The sequence below is a fragment of a genome, unplaced genomic scaffold (genome assembly GCF_019419815.1).
Source record: "Pyrus x bretschneideri cultivar Hongxiangsu unplaced genomic scaffold, Pyrus_bretschneideri_v1 Contig17, whole genome shotgun sequence".
Lineage (NCBI taxonomy): Eukaryota > Viridiplantae > Streptophyta > Magnoliopsida > Rosales > Rosaceae > Pyrus > Pyrus x bretschneideri.
In genome coordinates this window covers 2,866,714-2,890,641 of record NW_025999468.1, presented here as the reverse complement: position 1 = coordinate 2,890,641, position 23,928 = coordinate 2,866,714, and the positions used below count along the sequence as shown (strand labels likewise).

General features: G+C 35.9%; 1 protein-coding gene across 2 annotated transcripts; it reads left to right on the top strand.

The window, feature by feature from the left end:
- Positions 1–1,188: 1,188 nt before the first annotated feature.
- LOC103940298 lies at positions 1,189–21,077 on the top strand. Of its 2 annotated transcripts, none has more exons than XM_048581397.1 (5): positions 1,189–1,581; positions 16,720–16,803; positions 16,941–17,023; positions 19,210–19,409; positions 20,696–21,077. In XM_048581397.1, exons 1-5 carry the CDS (start codon positions 1,406–1,408, stop codon positions 20,861–20,863), a joined length of 711 nt encoding a protein of 236 aa, XP_048437354.1. In that variant the 5' UTR covers positions 1,189–1,405; the 3' UTR covers positions 20,864–21,077. The 2 variants fall into 2 exon arrangements, with proteins under 2 accessions (XP_048437354.1, XP_018501269.2); XM_018645753.2 differs by having other exon boundaries at positions 1,192–1,581; positions 16,720–16,785.
- Positions 21,078–23,928: the final 2,851 nt, after the last annotated feature.

Here is a 23,928-nt window from a genome sequence, read left to right as displayed (position 1 = left end):
AGATAAGTATGTAGGAAAATGAAGAATAAAAATGAGTAAAAGAAAAAATAGTGAAACACATGTCAAATGAATTTGTATATTAAAAATGAAAACTAAAACTAAAACAAATAGTTATCAAATAAGACATTATTAAGCATGGACCGAACCACCTTGGGCCCAGAGGGGACAAATGCCCCCACTCAGACTTTTTGGTACACAAAAAAATGTATATGCTTGTGACATTAGTAAGGTGTATAACTAGTTTACTTGCTTGTGACGTTCGTATTAACTCCTCCAATTGCAACTGCCAACGTTGAAAGAGCATTTTCGGTAGTATTTTTTTTGAAGAATCGATTGATAAATCGGATGGGAAATCAATGTATGAATGATAACATGATTATTTTTATATAGAGAGATATTTGATGGTATTGGTAATGAAGTTGTCATGCAACGTTATCAAAACATGAAAACACATCGAGAGATATTGTAATATATTATATGAAAAATCTTATAGACTAATATATAAATATTTTATTTAGTAAATTCTTTAGCTTTTTATTTTGTGACTTTGTTGTTTAACAATGCACCCATCCATACAAATTTCTAGCTTCGTCTCTATTATTAAGTGATATGTTATAGTAAAAAATCAATATTTAGTTATTAACTCTACTATTATAAAGTCAAGCTCTCACTTTGGAGTCACAAGCTTCTAAAATAAAATTTGGACAAATAAAGCACTAAAAGCACATTTGTTAAGTATACTCTTTAATGCATATGTTAGTTAAATTTAGATCTATTGATCTCTTTGTAGACGTGAATGCAACTATTTCTCTTCATATTATAATACTTTACACTAGTGTAAATTACCCTTCAACTTTTTAATTTATTGATGATAGTCTTACAGGTGGGCCCATGCACTTTGTTGAATTAATATGGTTTGATTCTTCTTGTAAGTTTTTAATTCGAATGCAAACCTAGATGGACTATTATTTTATCAGAAATGCTAAGTAGATTTTTCTAATGTAGACTCTCTAAATATTTTCTAATACCTCACAATTTAATATTAATTATTATATTTTATTATAAAATATTATGTAAAATATATAAGCTAATAGAGAGTTTATAAAAAATCATACTTTTCAAGAGATGTCCTTATCATTTCTCTTATTTTATACACACGTCTCGATATTAATGAGGAAAGTTCCTGTAGTGTGAAAAAGGTGTCGGTGATGATCATGGACTTTCATCAGTCTTTTTTTTCTTTTTTTCTGAGACTAGACCTTCATCAGTTTATATAGTATTAACTTGACACCCAATCCACCAAAATAAAGCTAGAATTCCAACAATCCTATACACCAAGCCTTCTAACCTCGTTTCTCTGTCTTGAGCAGAACCCCATCTCAACAAAAACTTGTATTTTTAGGCCATGGCCATGTTGATCAGAAGCTCAATGAGTTCTCGCAGTTCTAGGCATTTCCAGGTTTCAGTTATAAGACCCAGTTGTCTGAGTACTAATCACTGGGACCGATGTCGTTTCCTCGAAAATCGGAGCTTCTTGCAGCCACTTATCATGAAGGTCGAAAATGGTAGCCACAAAAAGATGTAAGTAAATTTTTTCCTAGCTGTATATCTTCAACTCCATGAGTTTCCAGTTAAATTTGATTATCATATGGATATAGTACGACCCTTCACTACATTATCACGGAAATTTTTTCTCGGCTCAAAGCTGATTTCGTAACTGCAGCATTGAGTCGAAGGAGGTTCGTCAAGAAAGACTAGTCGGGGAAAACCCGTCGCCCAAAACCTTAGCCAACGAAAACACAATTTCGTCGGCCAAGTGGTAGTTACCTTGAGGGATATACTCGTCGGGTGTATGTGCGTTGACCGAATTAGCACGACAAAATCTTCTTGCCCGACGAGGATATCAAAAAAATTAAATAATGTAATGATCAACTTGAACTCTAAGAAATCAAATTTAAAAATATTGAAAAATTTTGCGCAATGAAACGTCTGTCAGACTAACCTTTTTCAATTTTAAAAATAATAATATTAAATAATTTACTTAATTCTAATTTTTTAAAAACAATATTTATAATAAATATTAGAAAACAATATCTACAATCAAACTAAAATTGTTTGTACAATTATATTACAAAAAACTAAACAAAAAAACATAAACTACTAGGGTGGCTGGTGGAATGGCTGCAAAAGCTCGATTGGGGGCTTTGGAATCCTGATGCTAGAAGCTAACAAGGATTGGGCTATGACAACGAAGTACAAGTGTGTTGCTTCTTCTTGTAAGCGCTCACCTTCTTCTTTTTGGCGTGCTATCTCCATCTCCACCATCTAAAGTCTGCAATTAGTCTTGGTCAAAGGATTAGAACTCGCTCAAGAAGAAAACCCACTAAGTTCCTGAACCCCCAATCCTAGGCCACAAACTTTCTTGCCATTCCGTCGCCTAACCCCGTCCATCAACAGTTCTAGAGACACCTCTTAATCAGGTGTCAACTCCTCCATAGGCACGTACGGTTGCTACTGGGAGAAGTTGACGAGGTACTCATCCTTCTTTTGCATCATATATGCCTAAAAAAAAGGAAAACCAATTCAAATTATCAATCATAATTTAAACTTATTTATTGCAATGAAATTTACAATTAAAATAATAGAAATGAATACTTACATAAATTTTTTGAGGTACTCATTGTCATAATTGACATGCGTCATAGGGGTCGAGAATCGGATTGGTGAAGGTACGACTTTTTCTCTCGAATAGCTTTATTTTCCGCTGATTTTTTTCTATCCATTAAAAAATATTAATTAAACTTAACTAAATAAAATATTGACTAAAATTAAAATATAAATAAAATTTAATTACTCGAAAACTTTCACTCTAAAAATGAGTGCAAGTCACTGCCACTCGTCCACCCTTTCCACAACCACCTGGGGTGGATCTGTAAGAGCTGCCTTAGGCCATGCGCAACTTTCGTAGTACTTGTGCAACTTGTACTTCCACTATTTATAGTAATTCCTCAACACTCGGTCTATGCAATCGAGACAAGCCTTGTCCGGTTATCCCACTCAATGTTGGCCTAAAATACCCCCCCTGAAAAAACAAATAGCTTAGTATAAAACCATATAATTAAGTAAAGGAAAAAAATTAAGAAAGTTATTGCATACTTACCAAAAGCTGTCGGTTTATATCGGTACAGACGTGGGTTGTGCTTCTTCTAGTAATCTGCGACCATGGGCCATTTGGTGCATATGATGACACTGATGTTGTGAGTTAGCAAACTATTGACTTTGGCACTCACTCGGCGGTGAATAGGGAGGTATACAACTCAGATCCGCTACCATATGACTCGAGTGATCTGGTTGCTCGCCAACCCCTTATATATCCTCTGAGTTTTTTATGCCTCAGGCCGGTGGAAAGGTATCCATACCTCACCTCATCAATGACCATTGAATTGGCCTCTACGCTAAAGCTGCCCTAATAAGGGTTAGACGGGATGGGGGCTACCATAAGTTTGTGGCGACTGCAGCTGTGAAGTCGCCTGACAGATCAAACAGCTTAGGTAAATGGTGCATAAGTACTCATGTCGGCGGCTGACTCGGTTGTGGCCGTTTGGGTCTTGCTGACCATTAGAGTGGCATTGGGGGTTGACCGTTCACTTTGAGCAGAGCCGCAGCCATTAGCGATCAGCCGCGAAGACATCTGCAAAAAAACCACATTCTTTCTAAAATTTGCTAAAATTTCAACTAATTTCCTAAATTGCCTAAAATTTCACATAGTTTCTAATGTGTTCCAAAAATTTCACATATTTCTAAGACTTCAAATAATTTCCAAAATTTCACAGATTTCCAAAATTTCAAATAATTTCTAAGATTTCAAATAATTTCTAAAATTTCATATAATTTCCTAAAATGTCAAATAATATCTAAAATTTCAAATAATTTCTAATATGTTTTACCACCTTCCCCACCCCACTACCCTATCCCACCATTTGACCAACTAAAACCACCACTATACTCGCCCCCAATGCTGCATTCCGCCATCCCCACCACCTAAAGCCACCATAATAGCCCACCCCACCGTACAACACCCTACCCTACCCTATTATCAGGAAATGTATTTCATTAAATGAATGATAAAATTACATCAGTTAGTATTTATACAATAGCTGTACACTTAACAGCTCACCATAACAAACTAACTACCCTACAACCACTTATATCAGAAAATCAAAGTAATTACAAATTTGACACTGTTAACTTTTGTCTTTTACAAAACTATCTTTAATATGCCCCCTCAAACTGAACTTGGGCAGCCGAAGTGAAAGTTTGGCTTGGAGCAACAAAAATCTTGGCTTGGACAATGATTTGGTGCAAATATCTGCAATTTGATCTTGTGAGCACACAAAATGAACAGTGACAGCATAAGAAAGAACTTTTTTCCCGATACAGTGGTAGTCTATCTCCACATGTTTGGTCCGGGCATGAAATAAGGGATTCTTGGCTAAAGAAATGGTAGAGATATTGTCACACCACAACTTAGGAAGACAAGGAAGAATCACACCAACATCAACCAGTAATTTGCAAAGCCAAGTGATCTCAGCAATAGTGTTGGCCAGGGATCGATACTCTACTTCAGTGGAGGATCGTGCCACTGTTGGTTGCTTTTTAGCACTCCAGCTAATGATGAATTTCTCATAAAAATGTAGAAATCTCCTGTTGATCTTCTATCTAGAGCACACCCTGCCCAATCTGCATCTGAGAAAACATTAATAGTGAGAGGGTTTGAAGTCTTTGGAAACCAAAGACCTAAGTCAAGTGAGCCTTTCAAATATCGCAATATTCTTTTGACTACTTGAAAATAAGACTGTCTTAGTTGATGCATGAACTGACAAACCAAATTAACTGCAAAGGAAAGATATGGCCTGGACCAGGTAAGATATTACAAGCCCCTTACAATTGATCTGTACTCTTCTAGATTAGAGAGAAAATGAGAGAAATGATCTAATTTAGATGTACTTAGAGGTGTAGCACATGGTTTTGCACCTTCCATATTTGTCTTGTTGACCAGATCAAGGATATATTTGGTCTGAGAGATAAAGATACTAGAAAAAAAGACCTTTTAACTTCAATTCCAAGGAAAAAATGAAGAGAACCCAGATCCTTGATTGGGAAAAGAGCACTAAGTTGAGCTATTGTATCTTGGCAAGCTTGTGAAGAATGACCTGTGACCAAGATGTCATCAACATATACAAGAATAAACACCAAAGAAGAATCTTTCTTGACAAATAGTGAGTGATCATTCTGTGATCCACTAAATCCCAGAGACTTAAGTGCACCATGAAGCTTCTCATACCAGGCTTGAGGAGCTTGCTTGAGCCCATAAAAACTCTTGTGTAGCTTACAAACATGATTAGGCTTGGTAGGATCTTGAAAACCAGATGGTTGCTGCATAAAAACATTCTTAGACAGAGTTCCATGCAAAAATGCATCGTTGACATCTAATTGGTTGAGAAACCAATCATATTGAAATGCAAGTGTAAGAAAAAGCTTGATAGTCACTGGCCTTGCTACATCACTGAAAGTTTCTGTATAGTCTAAGCTTTCCTGTTGATGAAAGCCTTTAGTTACTAAACGAACTTTATACCTGTCAATAGTACCATCACCCTTCCTTTTAATTTTGAACACTCATTTACACCCAACAAGATTCTGAGATGGGTGAGAAGGAACAAGTGACCAAATGCCTGTATTTAACAATGCATTGAACTCCTCCTGCATTGCTTGTCTCCAATGAGAGTGTTTTGAAGCTTGGAGATAAGTGGTAGGTAGATAATCATGAGAGATGTGAGAATGAATAGGGTGTTTATTGGCAGAGTATGCCTTAGGTTTAAAAATTCCAGATTTGGATCTTGTTTGCATATGGTGACTGTTTTAAGGTGGTGGTGTTGGTGGAGGTGGTGAAGGGTTAAGGATAGATGGAGAAGATGTAGTAATAGGTGAGGATGTAACATGATCAATAGGTATTGAAGGGTAGACTAGTGCATCAATAATCTTAGTAAAGGTTAGGGTAAAAGGTATTTGAGGAGAATGGTTAGAAATTGAAGATGAGACAGAAGGTTGAACTTGGGAAATTTGACGAAATGGGAATGTCATGTCATCAAATATGACATGTCTAAAAATGTAAACCCATTTTGATTAAATGTCAAGGCACCTATAACCCTTGCGATTTAGACTATAGACTAGAAAGACACAAGGTTTACTCTTAGGCTCTAATTTGGAATTTGTATATGGTTTTAACCAAGGAAAACACATGCACCCAAAAACAATCAGTGTTGTATAATCTAGAGACTTGGTGAAAAGATTTTCCCAATGACAAGATCTAGTTATGGTAGGAAATCTGTTAATGAGATAAACAGTTGAGGAGAATGCCTCAACCTAGTAAATATGAGGAATACTATGAACAGCTAGAAGTGTTCGAGCAATTTCCACTAAATGCATATGCTTGCGTTCCACACAACCATTTTGTTCTAGCGTGTGAGGGCAAGATAGTTGATGATTTATGCCATTATCTTTGAGATATTGAGTGAACACATAGCTAAGAAATTCACCTCCAAAATCAGACCTCAAAGTAACAACTTTGGTATTCAACATAATTTCAGCAAGAACTTTGAATTCAACAAAGGTTTTGAACACCTCAAATTTACATTTGATATGAAAGAACCAGCAATATCGAGTGAAATCATCCACTATAAGAAGATAATATCTATAACTAGATACAGAGAGAATTGGAGCTGGACTCTAGACATCTGTGTGTAAAAGTTCCAATGGTCTAGTTGTAACACTAGAAACTGATACAAATGGTAGTTTTGAACTTTTACCCAAAGCATAATTAGAACAAAAAGTCTTATTCATACTAGTAGAAATAGGAATACTAGACTTAGAGACAAGTTTATTTAAAACATTGAAAGAAGGATGACCTAATCTTTGATGTCAAAATACTATAGAAGCTTTGATAGTAGCAGCAAAAAGCTTTTGTGAACCAGCAATGATAGAGGCAGAGAAAGGATAAAAGCCATTCTTCACAGGGCCTTTAATAAGCATCATCTCCGAAGAAAGATCCTTCACAGTAAAGTGAAAATGATATAGGTGAATTGAACACCAATTGTCAAGTGTAAATTGATTCACAGAGAGTAAGTCTTGCTTTAAATCAAGAACATGTAATACATTATTTAAAGAAAAACTATGATGATGAGTATGTATGTGTAAAGAACCAGAATTAGAGATAGGCAAACCTTTGCCATCACCAATGTAAACTTGCTCAAGGCCTGTGTAAGGTTCTGGATTCTGCAGATTTGCCAAAGAGTTTGTCATATGAAAGCTAGCTCCGGAATCAATGAGCCATGAAGGATAAGCATTCTGAGAGGTGTTTGTACACATAATTGTCTGAGAGTTCATGTTACCAAACTGATGATTCATACGATGAGGACACTTAGAAGCTTCATGATCCTAGTGGCGACAAATTTGACAAGTAGTTCTTTTTCCATAAAAATTGTAGCTTGAGCGACCTCCACAATTATTCCTTTGATTATAGCGATTGTAATTCTGACGCTGATTATTGCCACGATAACTAAAGAAATTTCCTTTATTCTGAAAAGACCTAGGGTTTGACTGATTTCGATCTTGGCTACGACCTTGATACTGATTGAAATTTGATGAATTCTAAGCAAGAAAGGCTTGTGAACTAGAATTTGAGGTCGGTGTAGGTAGAATTCTTGTTTATGATCCAAGATTTGAATTAAAAGCCTGAAAAACGCTAGAAGAAGTAGTAGCTTTCTTGCGATTTGCAAGTTGAATCTCTTTGCTAAGAAGCAAGCCATGAAGTTCGTTAATGGTTGTAGATCCTAGATGAACTTAATTGCATTAATAAAAGAATTATTCTCAAACGGCAAACCATGAAGTGTGACAGAGATAAGTTTAGAGTTCTCAACGGAGCTTTGGCGCTGGCAAGAGCATCAGTGGTCTCTTCAATTTGTTGAAGATCTGCAACATCAGTGGATTCACCTTTTGAAATGTTGTGAAGTCGAGATTTGAGTTCATGAATATAAGATTGTGAGGCGACTGCAAGACGCGACTCAAGCTTGGACCATAGCTCTTAAGATGAATTTACACCAACAATATATGGAATTAAAAATTCAGAGAAAGTTGAGTTGATCCAGATAGGAATATTCTGATCATTCTCAAACCAAGCGATGTACTCAGGATTCAAGATTAGGTTACCGGATGAATCTTGAAGAACTTTAGATGAAGCTTCGATCGAGTCGTCAAAAATTCTGATACCATATCAGGAAATGTATTTCAATGAATGAATGATAAAATTACATCAGTTAGTATTTATACAATAGTTGTACACTTAACAGCTCACCATAAGAAACTATCCTATAACCACTTATATCAGAAAATCAAGGTAATTACAAATTTGACACTGTTAACTTTTATCTTTTACAAAACTAACCTTAATACCCATAACCACCTGAAACCACTCCATACACACCCCTAAACCCCATTGTGGACCACCCTAACCCATCCCTAAACTATACCCACCCCATCCCATCCCACCTCGTAACCACCTAAAACCACCTCGTACCAACCCATAAATCGAATCCACATCAAAATTTCATAACAATTTCACATTCAAATGCACAACAAAATTAAATTCACAACCAAAGCGAATTGAAATTGTAAAACAAAAAAAAATAATGAAATCAAAATTAAAAACTTACAATGAGAGTGAAAGATCGAGAGGTAGTACGGTGGTGACGCGGTGGTGGTTCACGGCACATGGAATAGCGATAGATTGATTGGCTCATGACGTGGTGGTGGCGATTGAGAGAAAGAATTGAGATAAAAAGAGGGAGTATGTGGTGGTGGCAGGGTCTTAGGTCACTGAGAAGAGGTTGTAAAGTGAGGGTTAAAACGGCACGAGTATGAAGAAAAAGAAGTTCTCGGTGTTGCAAAAATTTAAAAGACTTTGATTGATGGCATGTTCGTTGGGCAAAGGCTTTAATTTTTTGACACATGTAGAAAACCCTAAAGTTTTGTCAGGCAAACCCCAGATGTTCATTGTGCAAGGTAAACTAAAATATTTAATTTTGCCTGACAAATTATTGGAAAACTGTGTCACGCAAATTTGGATTTTGGTGAAATTTGGAGGGGGGTTTGATTTTGCTCGACAAAATAAAGTTATTAGTGGACGAAAGTTAAAAAGTTGACCTTCAGGCAGATTTATAAAAAAAAAAAAAAAATTCTCAAATTTTGAACATTATGTTCAAACGGTTAAAAAAATCATCGAATTTGATGATCAAGTAAATTTAATGTGTACCTTTACTCTCAATTAAGGACCTTATTAAAAATCAACAATATCACTGTTAAAACGACCATTAAATCGTGATTTTTTGTTAAAACGCCAAATGATTTCCTCCCATTACCTAATCTCCAAACATTGGTTTTGGGTGATTTTTGGCATAGGAGATCTTAAAGTGTATGCAAACATGTTTGACGGTTAGATTGTGGAAGCTAGTTTTGTAGAATGCGTGCCCCCCTTGTAAAGAATGGAATCCAAAACATTTAGAGTTTATTCTATACTTCCATTAAGTATAATGTAAGCTTTTGTTGTATCCACTATTTTAAATATTTTAAAATCGAGATCTTTCATCTTATTCTTCTAGTGTTGAGGATTGTATTTGTAAAAAATCAACAAAAATGGAGCTCAAACAACTGTTAAATCGTGATTTTTTTTTTCTAACCGTAGAATGATTTCATCCCAATACCTAATCTCCGAACCTTTTTTTTGTGATTTTTGGCGTAGGATATCTCGTAGTATATGCAAACCTATTTGATGGTTCGATTGTATAAACTAGTTTCGTAGAATATGTGTCCCCTTGAAAAGAATGGATTCCAAAACTTTATTCTTTACTTCCATTAAGTAAAATGTAGGCTTTTTCTTTTATCCACTATTTTAAATTCATGATCGAGTTTGTTCATCTTACTCTTCTAGAATTGAGGATTTTATTTGTAAAAATCAACAAAATTGGTGCAAAAACGATTGTTAAATCGTGATTTTTTGTTTCTAACCATCAAATGATTTCGTCCCGTTACGTAATTTTAGCAAGGATTGTGATTTTCTCATAGCAGTGGATCTATGTGAGCTAAAAAATGAAGGAAGAAGGGGTGTTTATAAAGTAGATGTGAAGATGAAACCAACGGTAGGGATTGGAGCATAGATTAGGGCTTTGTTTTCACATATCTAGATATGGGATCCTTGAAATGATGAAAATTGGACTTCGCGTATACTCATCATGACTCATGCATTAAATGTTATCAACCAATGTTGTGATACAAGACAAATCTGATTTTCCACTGCCTCATGCATTTGTTGGGGATTCCAAAACACTTAGAATTTATTCTATACTTCCATTAAGCACAATGTCGTCTTTCATGAAAAAGAACTCAGCTATAGGGCTTAGAGCAACAAAAAAAAAAAAAAAAACAAACTGAGAAAAGAAGAGAAATTTTAAATGCTATCAACCAATGCTATGATACAAGACAAATCTGATTCGCACTGCCTCATGCATTTGTTGGGGATTCCAAAACACTTTAGTTTATTCTATACTTCCACCAAGTACAATGTAGTCTTTCATGAAAAAATGCTTAGACATAGGGTTTAGAGCTTTGGAGCCTATTACAAAAAGAACTGAGAAAAGAAAAGAAAATTTAACTGCTATCAACCAATATTGTGATACAAAACAAATCCAATTTGGCATTGCCTTATGCATTTGTTTCTAAAACAATTAGGATTTATTCTGTACTTCCATTAAGTACAATGTACTCTTTATGAAAAAGCCTTAGCCATAGGGCTTAGAGCTTTGGAACCCATTACAAAATGAACTGAGGAAATGAGATAAATTTTAAATGCTATATGTGGATGCAAATTTCTTTCTCCTTGTTCTTGGACAAAATTGCACCTACAAAACAAATAACACCTTAGGTCAAGGCCAAGAGCCTCCACATGCCCACGATGAATTGGGGGGAGGGGGGCTTTGGCCGAAGAACCTCCGATGCCAAAGTCAGAATTTAGGGAGAAGAGTGTTTGGAGAGTTTTTGGGAGTTTTGCAAGTGTGTGAAACTCTCATTTTTAGAGAAAATGGGGTGATATATATAGGGCATGGCCGGTCCCCTTTGGAGAAAAGGTGGCCTGCCCTTTGGGGTATTTTTGTGTGAGATGGGTGGTTTAATTGGCAATTAATGGATTAAGTAGGTAATAAATCCATTAATTAGCCAATTAACTCAATTTATATGGAATGTTTTGAAGGTTATGGAATCAATACCTTATGGAGAATATAGGATGAGGATGGATGAAATAATTTTGAATTTTTTATCTATTTTGGGCACTTTTGGCTTGATTGAAGAATGATTGTCCACTGCTCGCATGTAGGAAATCCGATATGCCTCAAGGGTAATTTTGTCCTTTTCACCAAAAATCCACGTGTCGTCTTGTGATTATTTTTGGTTCCATAAATGCCCCCACACCTGCTGGGCTGCTCGTAAGAAAGGGCAGCAGGTGTAGAGATCTTCTTGCTCTAGGAAACCTAGGACTGCTTCCTATTTTGATGTAGATTCCCTCTTTAATATGAGATTAGATCCTTCTAGGAAAGGGAAATAAATTTCTCTCAAAGCCTATTTAAGTCCACCTTAAGTGGATTGTTAAATCAACTTTGGAGAGCGATTTATTCTACCCTACAAGAGAGAGAAAGTTTAGAGGATATTTGTTCCCCCTCCCCTAGCAATCTTCTACACTTGCCCGTGTAAATGACCGTTTTTCATTGCTTTCTTCATTTTCTCCGCACCGCATCGATGCAAGAAAAACTTAATTCTTCTTGTCTTCTTCTTGGGTGGTGCTACCACGTGGCAGTTGTTAGGGTGCTGCGGCACATCGGTTGGCAGGGGCCAGGAGTCGGCTTGTCACCTACCAAAGAGGTGATGTGGCAGGGGCTATTGCTTGAGCAGCTCGACTTGATTGAAGCCAATGATTGGTTCGGCATGGGCCGAGGAAGTGGCGTGGCATGGGCAATTGTTTGGGCTGCCACGTCTAGGCTGCCTGCCAAAAATAAGGAAACTTCTTGAGTTTGATTTCTCAGTTGCCATAGATGGAACAACCAAGGATAGAGCTGCCAAGATCGGTGTTGCTAAAGATAAAGTGTCAGATGAGCGAACTATTAAGTGCAAAAGTGGCTGCTGCCCCCTAACCATTTGCTGCCTAGTTGATCTTTGAGCATTTGATCTTTTGAGCTATGTGGCTTTCTTACATTGGAGAGCTTACCCAGATGGGTGTCAGGGAATTAGTTTACCCTCTTATGCTGGAGAGCAATTAGTTTACCCTCTTACACTGGAGAGCAATTAGTTTATCATCTCGCGTTGGAGAGCAAACCCATATGAGTGTCGGGGAATTAGTTTCCCCTCTCACACTGGAGAACAGTTAGTTTATCCTCTCGCACTGGAGAGCAAACCCATATGGGTGTCGGGGAATTGGTTTACCCTCTCGCACTAGAGAGCAGACCCAGAAAGGGTTTTGAGTAGTTGTTGTAGACAGCAGTTGAGCCAGGCTTAGGAATAACTTCTTGAATCTTCATTGAGAATAAAGAAATAAATCAACTGTGCTAGAAGCTAGAAACTGCATAACAAACTAAATAATCCTCGGCTTGCGAGGCCTTGTTCACCGAGTTGCTTAAGACTTCGAACTTATTTGGAAAAGCCTTAACGGGATTCAGGGGGTGATGGAAACTTCCCTGCTTGTGTAGGCTGTTTCATTGACTTGTCAAGATATTCATTGCACCGACCCTTATTTGTCAGCTTCTCAAGGTACTGTTTCCACTTCAGGCAGCCGTTAGTAGTGTGGCCTGGTCCTTGATAGAATGCGCAATACTTTGAATGATCCAACCTGGTAAGATCATCTTTCATGAGTAGCGCCAGTTCGAACCAAGGTTCGTTCTTAAGCTTACGGAGAATTTGGCCGATTAGAATTGTGAACTTGGTGAATGTTTCGGCTGCTGAGTCTTCTCTGATCGGGGAATGTTCCATGTGCTTCTTTTGTGACTCGTTTTTGTTAGACTGTTTGGCCTCATCCCATAGTGCATGTTTTTCCACCAAAGCATACGAAGTTGCTAGGGCCAGTTCTTCTCCCATGATCAATTTTTCGAATAAAGGGTGTTTGGTGGGAAGCCCATTTCTGAATACTGCCGTTGTTATGTCCTCATTGCAGCCAATAATCTTGGCCTTCTCCATTTTTAACCTTTTGACATAGTCGCGAATTACCTCCCAAGGGTCTTCCATGATGTTGAAGAGATGGTCAGATGCCATCTTGATTGAACGGTTAGACGAATACTTCTTAGTGAAAACAAAGGAAAGTTCATTGAAACTCCGGATCGACTGCGGTGGTAGAGTGTGAAACCAATATTAAGCCTCGCCTTGTAGAGTTGTGGCAAAAATTTTGCACATAAGGGCATTGTTGTTCTTGTAGAGGATCATGGTACTGCAATAGTGCTTCAGATGTCGATCTAGATCTTCATCTCCCTTGTACGGAATGAAGTGAGGCATAATGAACCCGCAAGGTAGATCTGTCTGCTCGATCTCATTCGTGAATGGTGACATGCTTATGTTGGTTATGTCTCGTCGAAACGCATCGTCAGTAACCTCATCACGTTGGAAATTACACAATCGTTTAGTTAGGAGCCTCTCAATTTCCTCTTGAATTTGCCTCTGCTGGGGCAGTGGAACTTTCGGTTGCCCCTGGTTATGACATGTGGGTTTGGGCCACTATTCCCTATACTTGACTCGTCTATTTCCCGACTGCGGTGCATGTGGCACATTCCTGGCAGGCGAACGTGCTGCTCGCAGGTTGCCGATTGAACTTGAGTTGGTTTGAGTGACTGCTTCTCTCCGTCTGCTGTGCTGCCTACTCCTTGCAAGCCTAGTTATGAATAAACGCTTAGCCTGGAGATTTGTCCATGTTGATAACTGGAGTGAGGCCTCAACCATAAACGTATGCTCGTCTGTGAGCTTGATCTGGAATGCACACTCCTCTGTGAGCTAAGATGAGAGTATACGCTATCCCAATGACCCATGCGGGAGCGTAAATTGCCATAAAGCTCGAATCGTGGTTGGTTGAGGGGCTGCTTTCCGGGACGCTACTGGAGAGGTTCGTCTGCCTTTGTCCTACTTTGGGATTCTTCGTCCAGGGCACGTTGCATCTCAGTGCACTATAAGAGCTGATTCACCAAGGTCGTCTACTGTGTAAGGGCGCTCATCAATTCTACGACTTGTCGAGACAAGTGTTGTTTGCCATTTGGATTGGAGTAGCCTGGAAGGAATGCACCTCCTTGAGCAGTGGAAGGGTGGTAGACTCTAGAAGCAAAATTTGAGTTAGGAAATGTCAAATCTGTGGAGAAATGTGGTGAAAATGCCCCTGATTCAATCGTCGGCCCATAAATTTGAAGTCGGGACGGTTGAACTAATCTTAGACCGATTTGGACTGCTTGAAATGTCACGGGAGTAGGTTGGGCCATGGGAGCAATCTGGGCCTCGAAAGCAGGCTGGGCCGCAGGAGCAGGCTAGGCCACGAGAGCAGGCTGCTCAACGCATAATGCTCACGAATGCGAAGCTTGGGCTCGGCTTGGCAACGTATTGGGCTTGCATTGGGTATGGAGTGACATGGCTCGGGCCGTGGCCTTAGTGGCGTGGGCCTTGGATAGCATGGCTTGGGCTGTGGTGGTAGAGCCATGGACCTCGCTGCGGGTGATTGTCGTAGTGGTCACTGCGGTGGTTGCCATGGTGGAGCCTTGTGGTGGTGGTGCCGCTCCCCCTAAGATCACATTTAGTCTCGTGGATCGCCGCGGTCCCATTTCTTGAATATTGGAATTTTCACTCTTTGGAATTTTCTAAATTTCTAGCCATTGTATTTCTCTTTTACGTTTTATCAAAAAATCTTTGCAAATAAAAAATTCTAATAATAAGAACGTACGAAAAAATGCAAGTGGACTAGAAAATAGAGAAAAACCTTTTTATGCGAGAGTCTTCTACGAGTGTGGATCTCTCTCTCAATGAAATCACCAATTTGTGGATGCAAATTTCCTCCTCCTTGTTCTTGGATAAAATTGCACCTACAAAACAAATAACACCTTAGGTCAAGGCCAATAGCCTCACGGGCCCATGGTGAATGGGGAGGGGGGCTTTGGCCGAAGAACCTCCGATGTCAAAGTTAGAATTTAGAGAGAAAAGTGTTTGGAGAGTTTTTGGGAGTTTTGCAAGAGTGTGGAACTCTCATTTTTAGAGAAAATGGGGTGATATATATAGGGCATGGCCAATCCCCTTTGGAGAAAAGGTGGCCGGCCCTTTGGGGTATTTTTGTGTGAGATGGGTGATTTAATTGGCAATTAATGGATTAATTAGGTAATAAATCCATTAATTAGCCAATTAACTCAATTTATATGGAATGTTTTGAAGGTTATGGAATAAATACCTTATGGAGAATATAGGATGAGGATGGATGAAATAATTTTGAATTTGTTACCTATTTTGGGCACTTTTGGCTTGATTGAAGAATGATTGTCCACTGCTTGCTCGTAGGAAATTCGGTGTGCCACAACGGTAATTTTATCCTTTTTACTAAAAATCCACGTGTCGCCTCGTGATTATTTTTGGCTTCGCACTACCAGCTAATATTGTGATACAAGACAAATCTAATTGTGCACTGCCTCATGGATTTGTTGGGGATATTCTGATGATGGTGTGGTATCCTCAACATATTCTTCCACATGCAAGACATCCGAGTAACTATCGTCATCACCTTCTTCGTCACAGAGAAATTACTCAAGTACTCCACACAGCGATCCTATATTCCTTCCAACTACTAGTTCTAATATTACCATTAGAAATTTTATAGTTGCTGCTAACCCCCACAATTGGCTTCGCCAATGTCCTCTTCTCGTACTTATTGCTATGATTTTTACCACCAATACCACTCCCTAGACCTTCATAACTGAAGGTACCTTCTTCCCCTAACTAGCCGTATGGGCCTAGGCATTGTCATCTTCTGGTTGTGGACTCAGGCAACCACAGCTATGGCTTTGCTGATGTTGTTTTCATGAGGAACTTGGGAACCTTGCACAACGTGGTGAATGAGTAGGTTTGGGTAGGAAAAGGGGGTATTGAAGCAAAGAACAAAAAGGGTGAAAGAGGAAGAGGAAGGCACAAAGGAGAAAGAGGAAGAGGAAGGCATGGACTTATAATTGATGAATAGGTTTTGTGGGTGGAAATTTTTACATGTCATTGTAACAGATTCTGTGCATCAATTCCTTGCCAATGGCTCGTATCGAAAGAAAGGGCCTTTCCCACCTACAGTAATACTTGGTCGATGAATACTAGATTGGTTGGGCAAACCGTCAGATATTACACATCATTTTTTCCCTTTTGGCGTCAAAAGTTTTCCCAATGAACTGTACTTTGCCCTACGATTAACTTCCATCGCGTAAAGGTTTTGAGTAAACCTTATACATTGACCAGCTTTGCCCTACAAATTAAAAAATCCATCTAGTAACATTCCTACCCCTGACGAAATCGTGTTCATCTGGCAAACTTTTGTAGGACAAACCCTAATTTATGGTATTGCTTTATTTTCAGGGACGTGGTTGTCAATAGTGCTGAACCAGGAACTCCTCTTCCTTTTGATCCTTCCGGTACTAATTGGTACGTCGAATCGATGAGGTTCTGATACTTGATCTCTTTGAAATACTTGTCTAGATAATTAATTTCCCACATATGCTGTTCTTTTAATTTATGGTCTTGTATATCAGATCAGTGCATGATTACTGTTAACAATATTATACATATTACATATGCAGGGAACTATGGCTTGTGGGGATGCTTTTCTCAGTAGTTATACCCTTTCGCAAGAACAGAATGTGGCCATTGCTAAAATTCAAGGGTAAGGAGTGAGGAGATATTTAATGTCATTACCATCATCACCGTCCTGATTACATTTTTCCCTGATCTGGAAGGAGAGATTCAAAGTAAAGATTTTTTTCTAGAAGACTTTAGTTCCGGTCTCTTATTGACTAACGCATTAGATTGAAACTTTATTAACGTAAACACTTTGATTGAAGGACAAAATGTTAAATTTTAGTATAAACTGAGAGATTTTATAACAAAATTATTAAGGGATTTTTGAACTTTAATTCTTGAAAAAGATTAAAAGTTAATAAAAACCTGGTGTTAAATTGGATATTGATTTTAGTCCTTTAATGTGGAATAAATTCAAATTCATATTATATTTTTGTTTTAATATTTAATATATATCTTATTTAATTTTATTACATTAAATTTTAGATTTATTATTTAATTCATTAATTTTATTTAACTTTCTGTAATTAGTCCGTATCATAATATATTTTACTAAATTAGTGTACCAAAATGTCCGTACCTAAATATATTATAATGAATTAGTGACACATAAAAAAAAATATGCAAAAACATAAGTGAATCGAAAATTCCGTATCTAAATATATGATAATAAACTAGTGCACCAAAATGTTGATACCTAAATATATTATACTAAACTAATGTACTGAAATGTCCGTACCTAAACATATTATACTACCCCAGTGTACCGAAATGTACATACCTATATATATTGTAATGAATTAGTGGCACATAAGAAAATATGCAAAAATATAAGTGTACCGAAAAATCTCTACGAAAATATTTTCTTATATAAGATACTTAGCATAATGAGAATTAAAATTTATAATATTTTCAAAATTTAATTTATGAACACCATAAAATTATAAATAAAAAAGAGAGACATTGAATACATATGCTAGCATTAAATAGAGTCTAGGGACTAAAATCAATTTTTAATCTTGTATAAGACATTTTTCTAAACTTCATCTTATTTAAGGATTAAAATCTATAGTTTTCTTAATTATGAAATCCTTCCTAAAATCATGCAAAGATTCAAACCAAATAGAGATTTTTATTTTTTTTCCTCAAATTTTTAATTGTGTGAAGTCTGATCTGATTTTTTTTACTTTTTCAAAATAAAATGTTTTATTAGTATTTCTAAATATTGATATGTTTTACATAAAAAGGGTACATTTTATTATGAAATATGGGTACATTACAAATTAAAAAAGTGAACAGATTTTACATTAAGAAAATGGGTACAATTTACATAAAAAAAATTGGTACATTTTACATATATATAAATTTTTCTTTATGAAAAATGAGGACATTATAAAAGATTAAGGGGTCAAACAAAAGATTAAAAAAATTATGGGTACAAATAAAAGTTTAAAAATGAGGCACAAAATGTCACATCCCGACCCGGGCGGGACCACTTCCCGGGCCCGCTCCACCACCGTAGCACGATATTGTCCGCTTTGGGCTTACAATTCCCTCACGGTTTTGTTTTTGGGAACTCATGAGCAACTTCCCAGTGGGTCACCCATCATGGGATTGCTCTAGCCCCCTTCTCGCTTAACTTCGGAGTTCCTACAGAACCCGAAGCCAGCGAGCTCCCAAAAGGCCTCGTGCTAGGTAGGGATGGGAATATACATTTAAGGATCACTCCCCTGTGCGATGTGGGATGTCACACAAAATATATATATATATATATGCGACAAATTAAAACTAATAAGAAAATTGGTACATTAACAAAATGGTTGCAAATTTAGCCATAAATATAAATATATCAAATGTAACGTTTCTAACAATAAATGGATCCATTTGGAAATGGTTAAATAATTGTAATTATAAATTTAAATATATTGATATGTAAATATTTATATTATTAAAATGATAATGTGGATAAAAACAAAAGTACTTGATCATAAATTAAAAGCAATAAGTTTTCAATCAATGAAATACAAAAATGACGGATGAAAACTTAATTTCTTTTTTTTTATTTTAGTGAAAGAAAATATCACTAAATTAATTAATGTAAATATTTTATTATTGTCATGTAATATTCTCCGTGAAGAGAAATATCACTAAATTAATTAATTAATGTATTTATCATTGAATATTGTAATATTCTCCGTGCATATATACACACCACACACAACACTATTCAAAATATATTTTACTATATGCACAACACCCCCTTATGTACAGAGACATTTTCAACGGTGCTGCATACAATGAAAGATACGGCAGAAATGGTAGAGGAGGTGGCTGAGATGGTGGAGGAGGCAGCTGACGACATTGCTGTTCATCTTCCAGAAGGGAAACTTCGAAGGGCAGCAAGGTTTGTTGAGAGTGTGGCAAGAGAAGCAGCCAAGGATGCTGTGCTAGCAGAAGATGTCATTAAAAAGGTGATCTTTCTGTATACCAAATCTCTTGTTTGATTTCTTGATTTCCACGTTTAAAAGTGAACCCCATATATATAATAAATTCGTAATTAAAATTAACGGGTGAGGGTCACATGTTTCCGTCAGCTGTGTTTAGCGGTTGTCAACGTTAGGCATATTATATAGATTTTGTTGATATGAAGAATTTAAAACGAGGATATGCGTAACAAAAAAGAAGACTAATGTGCTTATTCTAAACACGGTAAAGGGTGTAGGCGTGAGCGTAGCCAACTTGTAGGATAAATCTCATGTCAAACTTTATTATGATCATAGGTTGTGTCCACGTGTGATGGTGCATGTTATAATTTGTTTTTCTATTTAAACTTTGAATAAAAGATTAATTCTTGTCCGATCAACCAATTAGGTTATGCCATTAATTAATTTGCTATTTATATGTTGTGTTCATATGTGATGGCTCGTTTATTAATATGTAAGAAACTTAATTGAGGAAGAATTGAATTGATGACAAGTTAGGATTGTAGTTGTTTATTAAAATTTTGTGGAATCGGAATAGAATTAGTATAGATTTCACATAAACTATTTACTAATTCACCTATATCAAAATGGAAATCAATATAATTACTAAAATGCCCTTAGTTGATATAAATTATTTTCTATACTAATTTTTTGGTTATATAATCGCCAAATATTGACCACATTGAAAGTTAATTTTTTTAATTTAATTGTAATTATGGCTATTGTAATTGTTAAATTTCATATCCAACTGGCTTAGAATTTTAGAAATAAGTGAGAGTATAAGGGAGAGGAAAAATTCATTCTGATTTCCTCAAAAACCTGGAATTCAAATACCACCTAAATGTAGGGAATCCAATTCCTCTAAATTTTGGAGTTGGATTACAAAATTCAACTAGATCCCACCAACGTTTTGATTCTCTGATATTCAGTAAATGCTGGAGCATCCATAATCAGCATTCAATTTCATGTTTTGATTTCAAATTACATCTACGTATACGTACCATTAGTACCTTCATTAATTAAGCAATTAAATGGAACTTCTGTTTGCGCCCCTAAATTAGATGTCTTTTTTGTTCTTACTTTTTAAAAATTAAAATAAAGATAATTGGCGTGAATTTTACTTTAGAAGGCCATGGCGAAGAATGTCATGGTGTGGTGAAACCATGACGTCCGTTCATGACTTCCGAGAATAAGTAAACTATGAACTTTCTTAAGAAATGATAGATGCGTTGAGTCTCTATGTGATTTGATGTTTACTTTACAAAATTTTGTAGGCTGAGGAATTCGAAAAGGAGATGGATTCTATCATTGAGCAAGGCAATCAGAAAATGGAAGTAGAAAATGACACCGAAAATCATGCAGCAAAAGCGACTGAGATTAAAACAAAGATAGCAGAGATCAAACAAATGAATGCTGTTAAAAATGAGAAAATAAAAAGCTAAGGCAGCAGATGGCTCAAAGTAGCAACTCATGTATTTATTTTTATTGTTTTTTTAACAAACAATATTATCTGTATTATAGGAGTGAATGAGTGTGCTAAGTCTTATAATGAACTAACAATAATGTGGTTCAAATTCGTCTTTGGCGAGAATAGAACTTAAAAGCTCTCACTTACAAGTGAAAATGAAACCATCCGTGAATTTTATTTGGGTTTAAGATTTAATATTTTATACAAATTTATTTATTATTAGATACAAGCAATGTTTAAAATTTCTTCAACAGGGTCGATATATACGTGAAAATATCAAAAAAATTAGTGTTACATCCTTAGACTTCATCCTATATCAAAGACAGATTTCGTCGATATTTCTCATATATCAGTTAAATATCAACAAAGTGTCATATGGCATTCCTTAAAGTTTCATTTTAAATTTTCACGTTTTTAGCAAACTTTCATCATTTCCATAAAAAACAACGGATACCGGTATCAACATATTCATCAACATTTTCACAAATTTGCATATCAATATTTCCACCGATACCGATATTTTAGACGCTGAATACAAGTTCCCACTAGTTCCTTTTGTATGCAAAAATATAATTTTACAAAGATGGATTGAAGTGACTCTACCCGATTCTTTGAACAAATTCACAGATTTGTATTTGATCATTATGCTTTTGACAAAAATATTTGTTTACAAGCTAAACGGATGAAAAAGAACACAAATGGCTAGCCTATTTACTATACAAGGAATGAAAGAATCATTTATATACTGCCACACAATTGGTAACCCTAGAAGCATCTTCTCATTCAATTTTATTAATGCATTGCTGTCTTTGTCTTGTTGTCAACAGAGAGGTCTGAAGTTTTCTCGATGGAGTTTGGGTGGTTTGTTCAGTTGTGTAGGTGGGTCCATGAGGTGTGACAAAATGAACTTCAAGCTCTGGGACTATGTTCAATAACCCCACTCAAACTAAGCTGCGGTGGAGGAGCAATTAATCATTGAGAAACTTGAATCGAGCCCTTGCTAAGCTCTTTGTGATGATGTCCACAAGTTGATTCTTGGAGGCAGCATAACCTGTACCAATGGCTTTGCTAGTGACCAATTCTCATATATAATGATAATCGATCTTTATATAATTTGTCATAGCATAGAAAATATGATTAGCATCAATGCCAGGGCACTTAAATTGTCCCAAAGCAACATAGATAGTGTCTAAAGGTAGAAGTGAAGAACCCGGAGTAGATAACAAAGCCAAGAGATTTCAGCAACGGTGTAAGCAAGAGAGCGATGCTCACTTCCAGTAGATGAGCGGGCAACAATGGTATGCTTTTTTGCACTCATTGAAATAAGATTGTTGGCAAAGAAAATGCAAATCCAAAAGTAGAGCGTCAGTCATGTTGAGAATGAGTATCAGAATACTACGATGTTGGTTGAACCCTTAGTAAGACGTAGCCTCATGATCCGGTGGTCCCTTTAGGTACTGTAGAATTCGTTTTACCGTGGTGAGATGAGTGGTTCTAAAATTTTGAAGATGCTGACATACTTGATTAACGGAGAATGAATCCTATCGTGTCAATGCAAGGTATTGAAGAGCTCCAACTAAAGATCGATATATAGCTTGTGGAGTCTTGGATAAGTATCAAGCTTGGTGGCCTTGGACAAAAGATCAAGAACGTACTTGATTTTGAGCTTCTACTTTTTTGGGCTCCAGACAGATTTTGGGTCGATGTCTTTTTTTTTTTTGTATTTCGATTTTTTTAGTTATTTAATGAAATGCATTCTCATTATAAACAAAATATATATATATATATATATATATATATATATATCTAAAATAGTCTTTGAAATTGATCCACCCATCAAAATGATCTCTGAAATTGAATATCAATCAAGGTAGTCCCTGAAAATAAGTGTTGCAAAATAATGCAGTCTTTCCGTTACAATTCCGTCAAAATTTTTGTTATATGCTGATGTGGCACATAACTGGTCCCACTAGTCTAATTGAATATTAATATATGGATTTAAAATGTTTAAATAATAAAAAAAATTTATAGTTTTATATAGACCTGACATTTATGTCGTGTTTTTTGTGTTCGTATCGTTTTCGTGACATAACCGATATCTGAACGGTTCGTGTCGTGTAATACCTGTTAAAGTAAACGGGTAATATGACCCAACTCGAAATCGACCCGTTAATATTATCAAGTAATATGACCCGATCTGTTACTCATTAAAGAAAATATATTTTAAATCAATAAATAATGAAAAGCTAAAAAATGAAATTCAATGAGTAGAATAAAGCGTAAACGACAATATAGGTTAAATTTAAAGGAAAACTAATGAAAATAACTTGAAAACTTTGAGTTTTAACTATAACCAGGATTGACTTTTTAGTTTAAAATGTGGTTTTTCGTTAAAATGAACAGTACCAGAAGTTTTTCGTTAAAGTTCCCTAAATTTAAATCTAATGTTTACGGATTATGGTGTTGGATTTTGGAGTTGACCACTTCACGAAAATTGTAAAGTTAGTCGTTACGTTTGATTGTATTTTTTTTTTTTTACATTTTTCAAACTCCTATAACAATTATTATTAATTTTGCACTCAAATAAAAAATACTAGTCATGAGATTTGGAGGATTTTAAAAATCTAAATGACCATGTAACCATCGTTTAAGCGTAGAGGATGCAATTACAAATGTTTATATATGTTTTCACATTTTTCATACTTGTACATTAATGATTATAAATTTTATTTATTTTGAACTCTCTCAAAAATACTATCATGAGGGTACGTATGGTTTTAAAAATTTAAACGACGATGTACCCATCCTCAAAACGTAAAGGATGCGATCACGAGCGTTTGCATATTTTTTTTTCATATTTTTCGCACTTGTAAATAATTAGTATAATTTTTTTTAATGTGTCTGGTATGTTAAATTACTTGATCATTTTATTTTAATTTGTTTTATAATTTTTTTAATCTCACTCATTGCATATAGTATACTATAAAAATAAATAAAACATAAATTTTCTTTAAATTTATATAGAATAATAATATAGTA

What these genes read in the sequence shown, in the direction of transcription:
- LOC103940298 (XM_048581397.1), top strand. Translation starts at nt 1,406, where the DNA reads ATGGCCATGTTGATCAGAAGCTCAATGAGTTCTCGCAGTTCTAGGCAT. An exon ending in AATGGTAGCCACAAAAAGAT is followed by an intron (nt 1,582 to 16,719) that starts GTAAGTAAATTT and finishes CTTTATTTTCAG; the next exon opens with GGACGTGGTTGTCAATAGTG. An exon ending in TGGTACGTCGAATCGATGAG is followed by an intron (nt 16,804 to 16,940) that starts GTTCTGATACTT and finishes TTACATATGCAG; the next exon opens with GGAACTATGGCTTGTGGGGA.